The 16772-nt window shown below is 47.4% G+C and overlaps 1 protein-coding gene across 3 annotated transcripts; it reads right to left on the bottom strand.

The window, feature by feature from the left end:
• Positions 1–1054: 1054 nt before the first annotated feature.
• On the bottom strand, positions 1055–16430 carry DNAJB13 (DnaJ heat shock protein family (Hsp40) member B13). 3 transcript variants are annotated; one of them, XM_061380817.1, is made up of 8 exons: positions 16272–16428; positions 11008–11111; positions 9809–9970; positions 4977–5134; positions 3826–3939; positions 2349–2462; positions 1993–2069; positions 1055–1409 (listed from the first exon to the last, which is right to left on the bottom strand). In XM_061380817.1, the coding sequence occupies exons 1-8, from the start codon at positions 16337–16339 to the stop codon at positions 1256–1258; spliced, it is 951 nt and encodes a 316-aa protein (XP_061236801.1). In that variant the 5' UTR covers positions 16340–16428; the 3' UTR covers positions 1055–1255. The 3 variants fall into 3 exon arrangements, with proteins under 3 accessions (XP_061236801.1, XP_061236800.1, XP_061236802.1); XM_061380816.1 differs by having other exon boundaries at positions 1317–1671; positions 16272–16430; XM_061380818.1 differs by lacking the exons at positions 9809–9970; positions 11008–11111; positions 16272–16428 and adding an exon at positions 5766–7026 and having other exon boundaries at positions 1317–1671.
• Positions 16431–16772: the final 342 nt, after the last annotated feature.

The raw sequence follows: 16772 nt of genomic DNA, 5'->3' as shown, positions 1-16772 counted from the left end.
TGGCCTTCTCCCTGATGGTTTAAAATGGCTTAAGCTAATATGATATTTTGAATGGTGGAATCTAAGCAATATCTATTCTATGGGGCCCTCTTCTGACCCACCTCTTTTTTTTGGGGGGGGAGGGGGCTGCACTGCGAGGCTTGTGGGATCTTAGTCCCCCAACCAGGGATTAAACCCCCACTCTTGACAGTGAAAGTGGAGAGTCCTAACCACTGGACCACCAGGGAACTCCCTCTGGTGTCTCATAAGTCACTCCATGTAAGTGTCCACCCTCTCTGTCATAAGCTTGAATCTCTCCTAGCCCAAGCCCAGACTTCAGTGAGGGGTGCCTCCCTGGGCACAAGACAGACTGGGGAAGCAGGTGTGGTCTGCACAAGCCCAGGTGGGCCTGGAGGCTGGCACTCCCATAGGCCATGTTGGCAGCAATGCTGTAACCCTGAAACCTATGCTGTGAGTTCACCAAGCACCTTCACATCAGTGAGCAGCCTGAAGAGGGTTCTGGGTTCTGCTTTACTGACAAGATGGATAATAATGTCCAAAGGGGCAGGGGTAGGATTAGAAGCAGAGCCCAGTTCTAAGAACCTGCCTAGTTCTAGCTCAGGACCCACTGCACAGAACCAGCAATGCAGACTGGCGAGGCAGAAACTAAGCCCTTTCTGGCACTGTGTCCATTGTGCTGCCTCTAAGCAGAGTGAAGTTGTGAGAGGTGGCCTTCAAGGTTCTGATGTAGCTTTGCCACTGAGCCCTGTGTGACCTGGGACAAGTGTTTTGCTTTCTGTGCTTCAGTTTTCCTGAGTACACTGTGACTATATCACACTAGAGACTGCCCTTCCAGAGAGCATGATCTGGGGACCCTCAGAGATGAGGCAGCACTGCACCCCACTATCAAGTTGGGAGCACAGAGGCTCTGAACCCTCAGAGACCTGGCCAGGCTCACATAGCCAGGATGGGGTCCCAGCTCCTCAATTTCTTGGGCCCTGCCCTTGCCTCTGCTCCACGAGAAGGGCTGTATAAAGCTCTTCTCCATCTAATACATAACTCTCCTGGGTGTAGCTGTAGGATAGGAAATAAAACTTTATTGTGTCAGTTCAAAAGTCCCATGCCATCCAGTCCCCAAGTCCTGGCTGTGCAGTAGGCGGGCTCCCCTGCACACCCTGAGGCTGTGTAGGGGTGGGGTCAGGCCCCTGCTCACCTTCCCCTCCCCCTGCTCACCTTCCCCTCCCCCTGCTCAGGCCCCAGCCCACCCGAGTTAGAGTTACGTCAGCAACGCCTGGCGCAGCATCTGCTTCTTCTGGGGTGTGAGGCGGGTGGGGAACTGGATGTCGAAGTAAATGAAGAGGTCCCCCTTCTTGGTGGGGTCCTCTGGCAGCGGCATCCCCTCCCCTGGCACCTTCTTGAAGTACTTGGGGCTGAGACAGGGGAGGATGAAAGAAGGGAACTCAGAGGGCACCAGAGCCAGACATCTGCCTCTGCTCACATAACCTCAGGCATGCAGCAGTCACCAGCTTCTAGAACCAGTGGCAGGGGAGAGGAGACTGGCTTGTTCCAGACAGCTTGCTCCCTGGAAATCCATTTACAGTGAATCTCTGATTCTGGAGTCTCTGATGGAGGATTCCGGGAATCTCATTTAGATGGAAAACAGGACAAGGAGGGAAGGAAAGTGAGCAGACCCTGGGTTGGAATGGGGAGTACTCAGTTGCCAAGCTTCCCACACAGAGGACCTTGCTGGGGAAAGGGCTTGGAAATTCTAGAGGATGAAGACAACAGGGATTTCCTAACACTGGGGGCCTCTAGCCTCCACGATGACTTCATGCAAGTAAGAAAAAGGCACTCCATTTGTCAAATGAATGCAGCCCACAGCGTGGCCAGAGTGGGGGCTGGATTTCAATCCTTCTCACCCGCTTTGAGCTGGGTGCCAGCTGGGTACCAGGCTAGCCTCTAAGGACCAGGAAGCCCTTTCCCATCTATTGGGGCCCAAGTAAATGGACTCACTGGACGATGTCATTGATGGGGATGTTGAGCAGACGGTCATCTAGGGTCTTCACCTCTACGGTGCAGCAGGTCAGAGCCTAGGGGACATGAAGGCCCAAAGTGGGAGTGGTCCCTATGTCCATTCTGTTTAGAAGGTACTTTACGAGACTATCCGACGCCAGGCTCTAAGCTGGACCTCAAGGAGACAAAAGGATGTTCAAGGACTAACAGGTAAGTGAGCTGAGCAATAGCCTGCCCTCAGGAGTTCACAGTCTGGGAGAAAAGAATGACATTGATATATGTTATGATAGAGGGAGATGGGTTGGTGGACCCCAGGTGATCTGCCCACCCTTTGCTCCTCTACTTTGCCCACTCACCTTGCCCAAGGGGATGGAGTTCACAAAAAAGAGGTTGTCATTCTCCCTGCGGAAGCGAGGGTGTAGCTTCTCTTTTACAATGAAGATGATGTCAGCTGGGATGATGTTGGGACCCTGGGCAGGGGAGGCCAAGGGGTGACAAGGACTAATTGGTTATGAACCTTGGCCAAGTTCCTGTCTCTGTTGTTTCCAAATCTTCATCTGAACAAGAAGAAGATTAGACCAGTTTTTTCTGGAAGGGCCTTTCCATTTTGGCCTTAGAAAGAAACCTACCCCAATGACTATACACACCCACTCCCCACCCATCACCCTCCCCTTGCCATTACTCTGCAGCCCAAGCAGATGCAACAGCTGGAGGGCAGAATACTGGGCTGGGGTCAGAGTACCGCCTGCAAGACTGTCCTGCCAAGCTTCATTAAGTCCCAGAACTCTGCTGGAACTCCTGTGGGAGTTCGAACAGAGGAACAGAGGAATCAGACTGGCCCCTACCCACCAGGGCTTCCAGTCTAGGGGAAACAGGGACACAGTGAATCCTCAAGACTGAGATAAAAGGAACCCAGAGGTGGGAGCTCAGAGAGAGGTCAGGGAAGGCTGCCTGGAGAGGGGAGCTTTAGAACTGGGTGGGTTTTTTGTTTTAATTTAATTTTATTTATTTGGCTGTGCTGGGTCTTGGTTTTGCGACACGTGGAATCTAGTTCCCTGACCAGGGATGGAACCTGGGCCCCCTGCACTGGGAATGCAGAGTACTAGCCACTAGACCACTAGGCAAGTCCTTTGAGGTAGGTTTTGAAGTGGGTTTTCGGAAGTAGGTGTTTCATAAGTGAGAAAGAAGCAAGAGATATGGGCAGAGGAATTCATCTCTCTGGCTCCAAAGATAACATCATTCCTTCTCTTTTCAGAATTTGAGGAATCAGCACGCTTTGGACAATAATTTTATATTTTTATTTAAATAAGTAATTTAAAATTATTATAAATAAATGGCTTCTGAGTAGCTCCTACAATTGGGCTTTACTCAGAGAAACACACAAGAAAATCAGGAAGGGTACTTCCCTATGGTCCAGTGTCCAAGATTCCACATTCCCAATGCAGGGTCCTGGGTTTGATTCTTGCTTAGGGAACTAGATCCCACATGCTGCAACTAAGACCCAGCACAGCCAAATAAGTAAATAATTTTTTGAAAAGAAAATCAGAGCACTGATGTTAGGACTGGGATCTCCTTTCAGCTCTGGTGCTCTTGCCCTGGGCAAGTCCCTTCTCTCTCTGGGCCTGTTTCTCACTCTGCAAAATGAGAAGAAATCCTGGGTGACCCACTCACTGAGGCACTGTGAGTGCCCCTCAGAAGGGGCATTAGGGATCAGCTCATCTCCCCTGCAGACTGGTCTCCCTTCCAGACCAGGGCTCCCAGGGGCCTCGTTCCTCAGTCTTCCCATCACACGAACCCAGGTAACTGACCTTAGACAGCTTTCCCAATCCTCACCTGGTCCCCTTCCTTCTCGAAGGTGATACGTGTGCCCTGCCTCCAACCAGGCTTTACATCGATAGTGAGGATCTTGTCTTTGATGGTAGAGGAGTACCCATCCTCGTTCAGCACCTGTAGCAAGATGATGGAGAAGGAGGTAGGCTCAGGATTTCCCAGCTGGCTTTAACACACGTGAAAGATGCTCCATGGGATTTGTGCACAGCTCAGTCCTCCAGAACCGGGGAGAACCTGTCTGAGCCATCCCCACTCCCATCCTATGTTCCACTGAATCAAGAACTTATGATTCCAGGATGGCAGGATATGTCACGGGGTTGGGGCCTGAGGTGCCAAGCATTCCCCGTGAGTTGATCAAGGTCACAACCCCAGCCCTAGAAATTACGTGGTCTTGGTGACTAACAGACACACGGTGAACGCGCACTCACTTGCTCTCCCCGCCAGAGGCTCTGACCTGGAGCCTCTGCCAGATCTCTTAATCCCAAAGGGAAAAAAATGGAGGGTAACATGTCTTGACCTCTCCCAAAGCATTCCTCTGTCATCTACCTATTTCCCAGTCACATGCCCAGATGGGTGCCTTCCCTCCATGGAAATCATGGCTGTGGCTGGCATCTCCTCTGCTGGGCAGATGTGTGAGGGGTCTTGCTTGGGTGCCTAGCACAGGGCTGGACCAAGGGACAGGGCCAGGATGGGGTCTGGGACCTGACACACTGAAGGTCTTCTTCAACCAATCCCCTTGGGAAACGTGCCGTGGCCCATCCTCCATGCCCACACAGCTCCTTCTTACTCCTGAGGCAAACACCCAGAAGAAACCTGCAGGGGACCATCAGGAAACACCCAGAAGGCAGAATTCACAGGAGACTCCTCCCGTCCAGAGCCTTCCCACTTCCCTCAGGGATGGGGCTGAGCGGAGAAGGGAAAGAGTTGGTCCCCGTTAGGAAAGCACACAGAGGGGACTCCTACAGGAGGAAAGACCCAGGCTAAAACCCTCAACTGTCCCTTCCAAATGTCAGATTCTGGAATTCGACCATCCTAGGGCTCCAAATCTAAGATTCTATGCTTCTGTAAGACCATAGCTGAGGTCTCCACTTAGGATCAGGGAGGAGGTGACCAGTAGGGTTGGAGGGGATAGAAGATGGTTCCTAAGTACTCACCCTTCGGGAGATCTTAATTTTCTTGGTGCAGCCAAAAAATAGGTCCTCCAGGGACAGGTAGAGGTCTCGTTCGATTGGAGGATCCTGTTTCTTGACCCCTCGGCCCCGGAGCCCCCCAAATTTCAAGTCTACCTCATTTCCTTCTGCATCAAAAAACTCTGCAGGAGGTGGGGAGAGGTGAGGAGTAAGAGAAATTACATCCAGAAACTCAGATTCATAGACTATCCCTCACCTCTTCAGTCCCCAAGTGTAATACCTAGTCTCCCATTCCCACCTCACAGATTGGAGGCCTGCTTGGCCAGGCCAATGTGCTGCCCTTGTAATAGGGAAGCACCTTTGTATTCTATTACAAGGTAATCACTAAAGGGATATTGCTTGTAAGCTTAAATTATACATAAAGGCCCATCTCTGGGAAAAGGAAATGGCTACCCACTTTAGTATTCTTGCCTGGGAAATCCCACAGACAGAGGAGCCTGGTGGGCTACAGTCCATGGGGTTGCAAAGAGTCGGACACAACTTAGCAAGTAAACAACTGGCAACCCCGCCTCCCAGGTGATGAACATTAAGCTAAAATGCCTTTGCTCCGCTCACAGGAGACATGCTGACCAGGCTCACCTATGAATGACTGCAGGGAGGAAGAAATGAGCACATCCTCTCCTAGGCTGACCGAAACTAGGAGATGTTTGACTTTCAGTTCAGTTCAGTCGCTCAGTCATGTCTGACTCTTTGCGACCCTGTGAACTGCAGCATGCCAGGCCTCCCTGTCCATCACCAACTCCCGGAATTTACCCAAACTCATGTCCATTGAGTCGGAGATGCCATCCAGCCATCTTATCCTCTGTCGTCCCCTTCTCCTCCTGCCCTCAATCTTTCCCAGCAACAGGGTTTTTTCTAATGAGTCAGCTCTTCGCATCAGGTGGCCAAAATATTGGAGTTTCAGCTTCAACATCAGTCCTTCCAATGAACACCAGGACTGATCTCCTTTAGGATGGACTGGTTGGATCTCGTTGCAGTTCAAGGGACTCTCAAGAGTCTCCTCCAACACCACAGTTCAAAAGCATCAATTCTTCGATGTTCAGCTTTCTTTATAGTTCAACTCTCACATCCATACATGACTACTGGAAAAACCATAGCCTTGACTAGACAGACCTTTGTTGGCAAAGTAATGTCTCTGCTTTTTAATATGCTAAGTTGGTCATAACTTTCCTTCCAAGGAATAAGTGTCTTTTAATTTCATGGCTGCAGTCACCATCTGCAGTGATTTTGGAGCCCAAAAAATAAAGTCAGCCACTGTTTCCACTGTTTCCCCATCTATTTTCCATGAAGTGGTGGGACTGGATGCCGATTCTAGTTTTCTGAATGTTGAGCTTTAAGCCAACTTTTTCACTCTCCTCTTTCACTTCCATCAAGAGGCTCTTTAGTTCTTCTTTACTTTCTGCCATAAGGGTGGTATCATCTGCATATCTGAGGTTACTGATATTTCTCCCGACAATCTTGATTCCAGCTTGTGCTTCCTCCAGCCCAGCGTTTCTCATGATGTACTCTGCATAGAAGTTAAATAGGCAGGGTGACAGTATACAGCCTTGACGTACTCCTTTTCCTATTTGGAACCAGTCTGTTGTTCCATGTCCAGTTCTAACTGTTGCTTCCTGACCTGCATACAGGTTTCTCAAGAAGCAGGTCAGGTGGTCTGGTATTCCCATCTCCTTCAGAATTTTCCACAGTTTGTTTGATCCACACAGTCAAAACCTTTGGCATAGTCATGTTTGACTTTACTCCTCCCCTTTAAGTATACAGGAAGGCTGAATTCTAACTCAAGCAAGATGGTTCTTTGGGACAATGGGTCCCACCATCTTCTTGGTCTGCTGACTTTGCAAATAAAGTTGCTATTCCTTGCCCTAACAACCCATCTGTTAATTTACTGGCTTGTCCTGAAGTGAGCAGAACAAGCTTGGACTCAGTAAATCCTCAATTGCAGATCCAAGGATAACCATCTCTTGAGGCTCTCCACTGGTTCATCCTCCTGTTTAGACTCCCTTCACCCACACTTCCCTACCTCCAAGCCCACCCCTCCCCTCCCCCAACTTCGGGCCCGTGCTCCTTGACTCTGGCTGCCTCAGGAGAGAGAGGAGTGTCCTCTGGTGGCAGCGGTTGGTAGTGCCAGAAATGACGTGTTAGCTTTTGTGGAAGACGGGTCACAGCATGCAGTCCTCCCTATCCTCCCCCAGACTTCATTTCTCCTCACTGTTCATCCCAGCTCAAGACCACTACAGATCTCAGACTCAAGTTCCTATGAAGTCAGCAGCTGAGACAGGGGAGAGGCAGGATTAATCACTAACCAGTTAGAGAGGTCACCAAGATGTCCCCAAACTCCTCTTTCCTCAACTTCTTCTACCCCTGCCCAGCTCTATGCTGTACAATGGAATCTTATATGCAACTATTAAAATAAATAAGGAAGATCTGTATGTAATATAATGTATAATAAGAGAATCTGTAAGATACAAGTGAAAAAAATCAGTGTAAACAGTGTGGTCCCATTTCCTTAACAAGATGAAAGGCTATGTGAAAATAAATATAAGCTCATAAATGCACAGAATATTTCTAGAAGGATACATAAATTGTAACAATGAGTGGCTACTTCTGGGGGAAGGAATGGAGTGCTGAAATTTATTTCTTTTTCTTTTTTTTTTTGAGGGAGGTCGAATGGCAAAAGGCCTCTGTCCTGGAGTTGGTTGGTCTCGCAGAAAAGAAAATGTAGAGAAAAGAGGAAGAGAGAGAGACCAATATTCCTCTGGTTACGTGGAAAACCAATAAAGCCCTTACACAGGACTTGTACCGCTCACAAAGGTACAGGGCGTCCTCTTGAGGAGGTCTTGAAAGCCCAGGTGGGAAGTGAGCTCGTCGGCAGGCTTCCACACTCAGAAGAGCTGGCTGTGGAGAACGAGAAGGAATCTCAACCCTCCCGGGTTTCGGCACCAAAAAATGTAGGGTAAGGGAGTTAGAGAAGGCGAGGTTCAGAAAAAGAACAAGACGGGCACTTCACAGGAACAGATAACCTTTAATGAGGCGAAAAGGGACAGCAGTCAGATCAGTGAAAGTGAAAGTGAAGTCACTCAGTCGTGTCAAACTCTTTGTGACCCCACGGACTGTAGCCTCCCAGGCTTCTCCATCCATGGGATTTTCTAGGCAAGACTACTGGAGTGGGTTGCCATTTCCTTTTCCAGGGGATCTTCCCTACCCAGGGATGGAACCTGGTCTCCCACATTGTAGGCAGATGCTTTTACCGTCTGAGCCACCGAGCTGCTGCCCTAACCCAAGAAAAGAGTAAGTATATATGTGGAAATCTACTGTCTTAAGGGGGTCTATTCTTCTCCAAGGTTGTTCGGAGTAGTTATCTCTTAAATGGCTGGGGCAAGGAATTCTGGAGATCGGCCAGAGGCTGGACTGGCTGGGAGCTAGGCATAATCAACCTTAATGTCCATTTTTCTTGCCTTCGGGTGAGAGAGTTCTTTGTTTTGCATAGAACGGTGGGGAGGACCCAGAGGGGAATTTTAACTCCAGGCTATTTTGAGCCCTGTAACTTTCCTCCAAAGTGGTTTAAAGGAAGAGGACTGGTTCTTTCTTACACAAGAAGTAGCCTGGCGGTAGATGGCCTCCGGCGCTGATTCAGATATCTGAGCATGTCAGCCCTCTTCTTTCTCCCCTCACAATCACAAGATGGCTGTGGTAGCTCTGAGAATCGCATCCTCTGCTGACTGTATTCAAATGCAAGATGCTGAGGGGTAGGGGACAAAGAATTCTCCTGCTTTCTTATCAAGGAGGCAGCTATTTCCTAGAGACCTCCTAGCAAACTCCCCCCTCACCCCTTGAACTGAGCCTGGGACATATGACCACCGGGAGTTGCTCTACCATCCATGGCTTCTAGGAATCCTAGCCTAATATTTAAGTAGAACTGGGATTCTTATAAGCAGAGAATATGTTTTGGGGGTTCTTTTTTAAGGTTTTTTTGTTTGTTTGACGTGGACCATTTTTAAAGTCTTTATTGACTTTGTTACAGTATTGCTTCTGTTTTATATTTTGGTTTCTTGGCCAGGAGGCAGGTAGGATTTTGGCTTCCTAACCAGGGATCAAACCCATGCCCCCTGCAGTGGAAGGCAAAAGCTTAACCACTCTATTTCTTTTTCAATAAATAGTGGTTTTTAAAAAATATATATATGGGGCTTTCCAGGTGGCTCAGTGATAAAGCAGAGAAGGCAATTGCACCCCACTCCAGTATTCTTGCCTGGAAAATCCCATGGACAGAGGAGCCTGGTGGGCTGCAGTCCATGGGGTTGCTAAGTAGGACACGACTGAGCGACTTCACTTTCACTTCTCACTTTCATGCATTGGAGAAGGAAATGGCAACCCACTCCAGTGTTCTTGCCTGGAGAATCCCAGGGATGGGGGAGCCTGGTGGGCTGCTGTCTATAGGGTCACACAGAGTCGGACACGACTGAAGCGACTTAGCAGCAGCAGCAGTGATAAAGAATCCACCTGCCAATGTAGGAGACAACAGGAGATGTGGGTTTGATCCTCGGATCAGGAAGATCTCCTGGAGAAGGAAACAGCAACCCACGCCAGTATTCTTGCCTGGGAAATCCCATGAACAAAGAAGCCTGGTGGGCGACAGTCCACAGGGTCGCAGTTGGACACGACTTAGCGACTGAGCATGGATGAGCACGCACACACACTATATATATATTTCTTAAAGTAAACAAAACTACTCAAAGAAAAGCATCTTCTACAGCTACATCCTTCCCTAGTAAGGCAGAGGGGCAGGCAGGGCCTCTTACCATTAAAGGGGTTATCTCCTCCAAAGAACTCATGGAAAACTTTTTCTGGGTTGCCATGGAAGACGTAACCAGTTGTCCATGGGGTCTGCGATCCAAACTCCAGAGGAATTCCGCCCTTCAGACCCTCCTCTCCAAACTTGTCATAGATGCCTCTTTTCACAGCTGTGGATATGTGTCACCTTGAGAAGGGGCCAGCATGGGGGCTAAGAGAGCTGGAGGGCTGGGAAGCCAGAGGATATGGGGCAGGGAGGAAGAAGCAGGGTGAAGACAGCCTTATTTCTAAAGTGCCTGCTGTCTGGAAGTCTTTGGAGAGAGACACTAGAAGTTAGGGATTTAATTTCACCCTGGGTGGACCTATGTAAGGCCCCATAGCCCAGAGGAAAGATGAGAAAAACAAACTTGCTGGGGAGGGTTGAGGATTGGAGAAGAAACCAGGAGACTGAGGGTTGGGCTATTATGCTGGGGTTTGGTTTAACTCAGTCATTACAGCCACTGTCTAGTGTGGGTAAATACAGTCCTAGCGCCTTGAGACTGTAGGATATGAGAAGTCAAGAGCTGCCAATTCTAGTGCTTGGAAATCTTAAGAGTCCAAAGTCCTGAAAACCTGGGGCTGGGGAAACTTTAGTGATCTTCTGGCCACTCTTCTGCACACAGAAGGCTGTACCCACACAGCCTCCAGGACAGTATCTAGGGAACCCACGTGGGTACTGCATGCCACAGAGGCAAGGATCTCTTTCCCCAGGCTTCAGGTTGCCACAGCAGAGACAGATTTCCTAATCACAGACCTCTCTCTGTCCCTTGGTACTTATGCTGTCCTCAGGGAGAGAGAGATTTGGCTTCTTGGTACTCTGGGAATAACTGGGTATGTCTGTCTCAGCCTTAGCCTTCTTCCCTGGGCAGCAAGCATCTCACTTTGCATCCCTGCAGGGGACAAGTGAGGCCTGGGGGGTGTTGGGGAGCCCCTACCCTGAGTCCCGTGCTGCTGAGACGGGAAGCAGGTCAGCCTAATCTGGGGACTCTCCACACCATGTCCTCCACCTTAGCTTGTGTCTACTCTGTTTAGATTCTGGGCCAGGAAGAGGAATGCTTGCTCTCCATTGGGCCCCCTCAGAAAGCCTGACACTCTTCTGAGTGAGGAATGACATTAAAGGAGAAGGCGGACAGAGGAACCACCCTCACGCTCATCCCCAGTCACTCACGGTCGCTCAGCACATCGTAGGCCTCTGCTATTTGCCTGAATGTCTCCACTGCACCTGGCTCAATGGACCTCAGCGGGTGGTTCTTAAGGGCAAGTTTCCGGTACCTAAAGAAGAAGGATTAATACCTTGAGGCACAGTCCAAGGCTCAGAGCTGGCTCTGCTGTTGGCTGCCTGCCATTTGTACAGAACCTCAAGTGGAAAAGCTGAGTATCTTTGGCTCCAAGTTTTCCTTTGTCCCTTACACCCCTGTTTCAGTGAAAACTCACACTGGCTTTTTGGTCTAGATAATGTTTTCTTTTTGCCTCTTCATTTCCACAACTATTGCAGAACCATGTCTTCCTATTTCCAGTTCCCCCGCCCCAACTCCAGTTTATTCTGTGTGCTGCCACCAGTTTGATTTCTTTCTCTCTTTTTTGTTAACTTGCCCTTTTAAAATGCTCCCTGACCAAGTCACTCTCCTGCCTGAACCCTTCACTGGTTCCTCCTTTGTCTTTTTTTTTTTTTTCTTCAAGGAGTCAGGATTCAAATCTCACGCAGCTCCAGAGTTTCTCTCTTTTTAAAACAACAAAAAAATTTTTTTAAATATTTATCTGGTTGTACTGACATGAGAAATCTTTAATCTTCATTTTGGCACTTGAGATCTTTTAAATGATGCTTTCAAACTCTCAGTTGCAGCCTGTAGGATCTAGTTCCCTGACCAGGGATCAAACCTGGGCCCCCTGCATTAGGAGTGTGGAGTCTTAGCCACTGGACCACTAGGGAAATCCCGTAAAAACTTAAAAAAAAAATTTTTTTTTTGGCCATACTGCACAAACCAGGGATTAAACCCAGGCCATGGCAGTGAAAGCGCTGAATCCTAATCACTAGGCCACCAAGGAAATCCCCGCCCTTTGAATTCAGTATAAAACCCAAATGTCTCTAAGATTCGACTCCTCCTTCTCACTCTGCCCTTCTCACTCAATCCCCTTCCCTGCTGCCACAACCTCTCCGCAGTTCTTCTCTCCAGGCTCCATACTCTGGACACTGCACTGCTCATGCCTTCAACACTCTCCTGCTTTTACCTGGAATGATCAACCCTCTCCAGCCCCCTTCATCTCCTCCTGGCAAATATTTATTCATCTTTCCACATTCAACTCAGGGGTCCACTCTTCAAGGATGCCTTCCCTGACTGCAGCCTCCATTCTAGATTAGACTTCCTTTCCAGCAGCGCCAGTGCCTTTGATGCTGGTATTTAGCACACAGTGCTCCAGCCGTTTGATGGGTCTGTCTCTCCCACCAGCCTGTGAGTGAGTCCCTCCAGCTGCTGTGTCCAGTTCTGCGTCCTCAGTGCCTCTCACCAAGTGCAATGAGTAAATGAATGACATGAACTCACCATTCCACAAGGCAGCCCATTTTGCTGTGGGACCACTCTGACTCTTAAATAACACTTTTCTTACTGAGCTGGGTCTGCTGTTCTGCAACCCTGTCTCCATCCACAAGGGTCATAGTTCTGCCATGGGGCCTTACAGATAGAATCTGATCTACCTTGAAAGACTTGAAGGCAATTGTCACAACCTCCCTGAAAGTCCTAAATCAGCCCTTCTCACTTACAAAGGTTGTAGTTAAGTATGAGAATTGCAGTAAAACTAACAGTGAGTAAAAGTAATGAGGTTTGAGAAGAGTTCAGTTTTTCATATAAACTTGAGGGATTTTAAGATGATGCTTGTGGCACCTGCTTTCCTGAGTGGGAGAGAAAGAGGTGAAGTCACAGCCTAGAAGTGGCAGCCTAAAATGAATAAGAAGTTAATAGCTGGGTGATTAGGAACTTTCTTTGGTACTTTGGTACTTTTCTTCATTATATGTTTAATCTTTTGGGGGGGTGAGTGTGTCAAAATCTAGGTACTCCCATAAGGGAGTGTCTCAAACAAGTGATTCATGCTTTAAGAGTTGTTTCAGGGAAGAAGGGTTAAAAACCATCATTTAGAACATAAATTGTTTTTTTAATCACTCTTTATAAGACATGGTTTCAGATGCAAATGACTGCTCTGCATTTTCATCTCATTATCTCATATAATTCTATTTCAGTACCACAACAACTTTTTTTTTTTTCTTTGAGAGATGGGAAGACTGAGGTTCAGAAAGGTTAAGTAATTTGCCCAGGTCCTACAGCTAGCAGGTAAGAGAACCTAGGTTCAGACCTGGCTCTTTCTAATGCTTCAGTCAGTTCAATTCAGTCACTCAGTAGTGTCTGACTCTTTGCGACTCCATGGACTGCAGCACGCCAGGTTTCCCTGTCCATTTCCAACTCCTGGAGTTTACTCAAACTCATGTCCATTGAGTCAGAGATGCCATCCAACCATCTCAAACTCTGTTGTCCCCTTCTCCTCCCACCTTCAATCTTTCCCAGCATCAGGGTCTTTTCCAATGAGTCAGTTCTTCCCATCAGGTGGCCAAAGTATTGGAGTTTCAGCTTCAACATCAGTCCTTCCAATGAATATTCAAGACTGATTTCCTTTAGGATGGACTGGTTGGATCTCCTTGCAGTCCAAGTGACTCTCAAGAGTCTTCTCCAACACCGCAGTTCAAAAGCATTAATTCTTCTGCGCTCAGCTTTCTTTATAGTCCAACTCTCACATCCATACATGACTACTGGAAAAACCATACCTTTGACTAGACGGACCTTTGTTGGCAAAGTAATATCTCTGCTTTTTAATATGCTGCCTAGGTTGGTCATAGGTTTCCTTCCAAGGAACAAGCATCTTTTAATTTCATGGCTGCAGTCACCATCTGCAGTGATTTGGGAGCCCCCCAAAACAAAGTCTCTCACTGTTTCCATTGTTTCCCCATGGAAGCAAGGCTTCTAATGCTTAGGTTGGGCTCATCTTTCTGCTTTTCAACTGCCCTTTCTCCTTGTGACATTTCCCTAGACAGGTCTCTGCCGGGAGCCGGCATATTGCATATTGAGTGCATAGTGCATATTGCATATTGAGTGCAGCACTTTCCACAGCATCATCTTTCAGGATCTGGAATAGCTCAACTGGAATTCTATCACTGCTAATTCTATCCAGTGAGGAACTCCGCCCATGACAAAGGTCATGAGGAAGGAGGCTCGGCACACGCAAAGGCGGGATCGAGCTTCAGGAGTCCCCCTGGAAATTCTCGAGCATATACCCCCAAAACCAGAGTCTGCCTACTTTCTGCTTTGTGCTTTCACCTACACCTCTGACTTTACGGGGGGCTGTCCCCCACTACCTCTCTGAAAAAAGTTAGCTTACAGCTCCAGTTAATAATTCCTGGGTGTGACAGTGTTTAACCTACAAACTCCTTTGGAAATCCTCTAGCCTGCCTGAATAGGTTTTTCCGGCCACATGTGATTGTTCAGAGCCTCCCAACTGTGAGAGGCAGGAGATGTTCTAAACTGTGTAAACACAGATTCTTTTGAGTAGTTAAAAGATTGATTAGAAATTGTATTGGTGAAGGGATTTTCACTTGTTGGGCCAATGTTTGCTGCTAAGTTTCCATATCCCTTACCTGCTGTGTCCCTGGCAGTGCATTGATTAATATAGTTGGTGTAAATAGTAGCTTTAATGTTTGTAACCTGGGACCCTTGAGTTAATTCTTTTTCTTGTTATAGCCCACCACACCTTTGCTCTGTAGGAATGCAACTTTATCTAATGCTTTTTGGAGGCTGGCGCCTGACTTTAGAATAATCACCTTTAGAGAAAAAGGCCTCCAGGCCAGAAGATGATGCAAATCACCTAAACTTTTGCATATGATAAGTTTGCAGGAAGAAAGCCTGGCTTACTGCATGACTCTACCCCTTCCCCCATTATCCTCTATGCATAACTTAAGGTTTAAAAACTACTTTGGAAAATAAAGTGCGGGCCTTGTTCACCGAAACTTGGTCTCACCATGTCGTTCTTTCTCTTACCTTCTGGCTGAATTATTCAGCCTCTTTTCTCCACTGAATTTCCTCACTGAGCTATCCTTATTTCAGCCTCTTTTCTTCACTGAATTTTACTGAGCTATCCTCATTCTATTACTCTTTATATCCTTAATTAACACTTAATTAAGCAATTGTTTCCTGATCTTCGCCTACGCCGTCTCTCCTTCGAATACCCTGGATCAGCCGGGGCTGGTCCTCGGCAGGTCTCAATGGCCAACCAAATGTTATGAACAGTGGATGACATCACAGACTATCCTGAATTGTTCTCTAATTGATTCATGAGTTTGTGTCTTATTTCTCAACCACACTGTAGACTCTCTCCAGTTAGCTCACTGAGATCCCTTACTGGAGGTGATCCATGGTAGGCAACAATGATAGGCAACAATATTAGGCAAAGTGTCTGAATACTGGCTCTGCCGGTTACTAGGCACATGGTCCTGGGATAATAATGGTACCTACCACTCAGGCTGTTGTGAGGATTAAATGAAATGATAGAAGGTTCTCAGAACAGCATCTCCACAATTCAATGGAGTGTAGCTATTGTCACTAGTCCGTTAAATTATCCTAGATTCCTCCCTTTTTCTTTACCCTACGATGTTCCAATTAATAACTAAGTCCATTCTCTCTTCTCTCTCCAGCTCACTGCCCTGCTTCAAGCCTCATCTTTTTGCCTTGATTATTGTGACAGCCACTGAAGGGGTCTCTCTCTTTCCAATATAGCTTCCACATGCCCTGAATGTCCCCTTTTGTAACATTCATCAAGCTTACTGTGACTTATTCAACATCTGTATTCATCAACAAAATTAAGCTGCACATCTGATTCAGTTGTATCTCCAGCTGCTGAGACCACACTGAACCCACATAATATTTACCAAAAAACATTTTTTCAGAAAAATGTTCTGATTCCTGCCCCAGATTTCTTAGAAATATCACAAAGTCCCCAAGACTTGATGTAACTATTCAGAGATGGGATTTATTCAATACCCATCTACCATGTGACAGTCGAATAAAATTTGTAATACATCTATCTGGCCAGGTCACTCTCCTGTTCGCAATCATGTGGGTCTCTACAATATTAAGGGTAAAGTCTCCTTTGTTCTCATTTTATTGATAGGAAGACCACGGTACCCAGGAGAGCAGACAGGGCATAGAGGGTAAGGGATGATGAATTGGGAACCCTGACCCAACCCAAAGCCAGGATGTGGGTGTGCAAGAAGTAAGAGAAGGAACATGGTTTACCTTGCCTGCCCTAAACTGTGCAGGAAAGTTCAGTTTGGAAGAGATGAGGGTGGGGCCCGTTCCAGCACAACCCAAAAGCTTTGCTCCTGCCCCAACTTACGCATTCTTGATCTGAGCATCTTCTGAATTGCGAGTGATCTGGAGCACAGAGTAATAATCCTGGCCCATGGCTGGCTGGTTGTCAATCGGTGGATAGTCCTGACTCCAGCGGCAGGTCTGTTAGTCTGCATTCCTTGGTTGCCCCTGACAACCGCACAGGGGCACTCTGGGAGTTGTAGTCCTTCCTTCCTAAGCAAACCCCCTTCTCACCTGTGCCTGTAGAGGAGGGATTGAGAGAACTAGGACTGACTCTGTGAGCCTGATAAGAAACCAGAGTTTCTAGGGAGAGTAGAAATTGGTTTTAATTAAGTTTTCAGAACAAACAGATTGAGCTATTTTTAAAAAATAAATCTTTATTTTAGAATGTTTTCAGATTTTCAGGAAAGGTGTGAAGATAGCATTCTCATATGCCCCACACCAGGCTTCCCTTATCATAAACACATTACACAAGAATGGTACATTTGTCAGAAATAATAACCCATATCCATACATAATCTATGGG

Source organism: Bos javanicus, chromosome 15, assembly GCF_032452875.1.
Source record: "Bos javanicus breed banteng chromosome 15, ARS-OSU_banteng_1.0, whole genome shotgun sequence".
In the NCBI taxonomy this organism is placed as follows: domain Eukaryota; kingdom Metazoa; phylum Chordata; class Mammalia; order Artiodactyla; family Bovidae; genus Bos; species Bos javanicus.
Note: the sequence above shows the minus strand (reverse complement) of the source record. Positions and strands in the feature narration are given on the sequence as shown.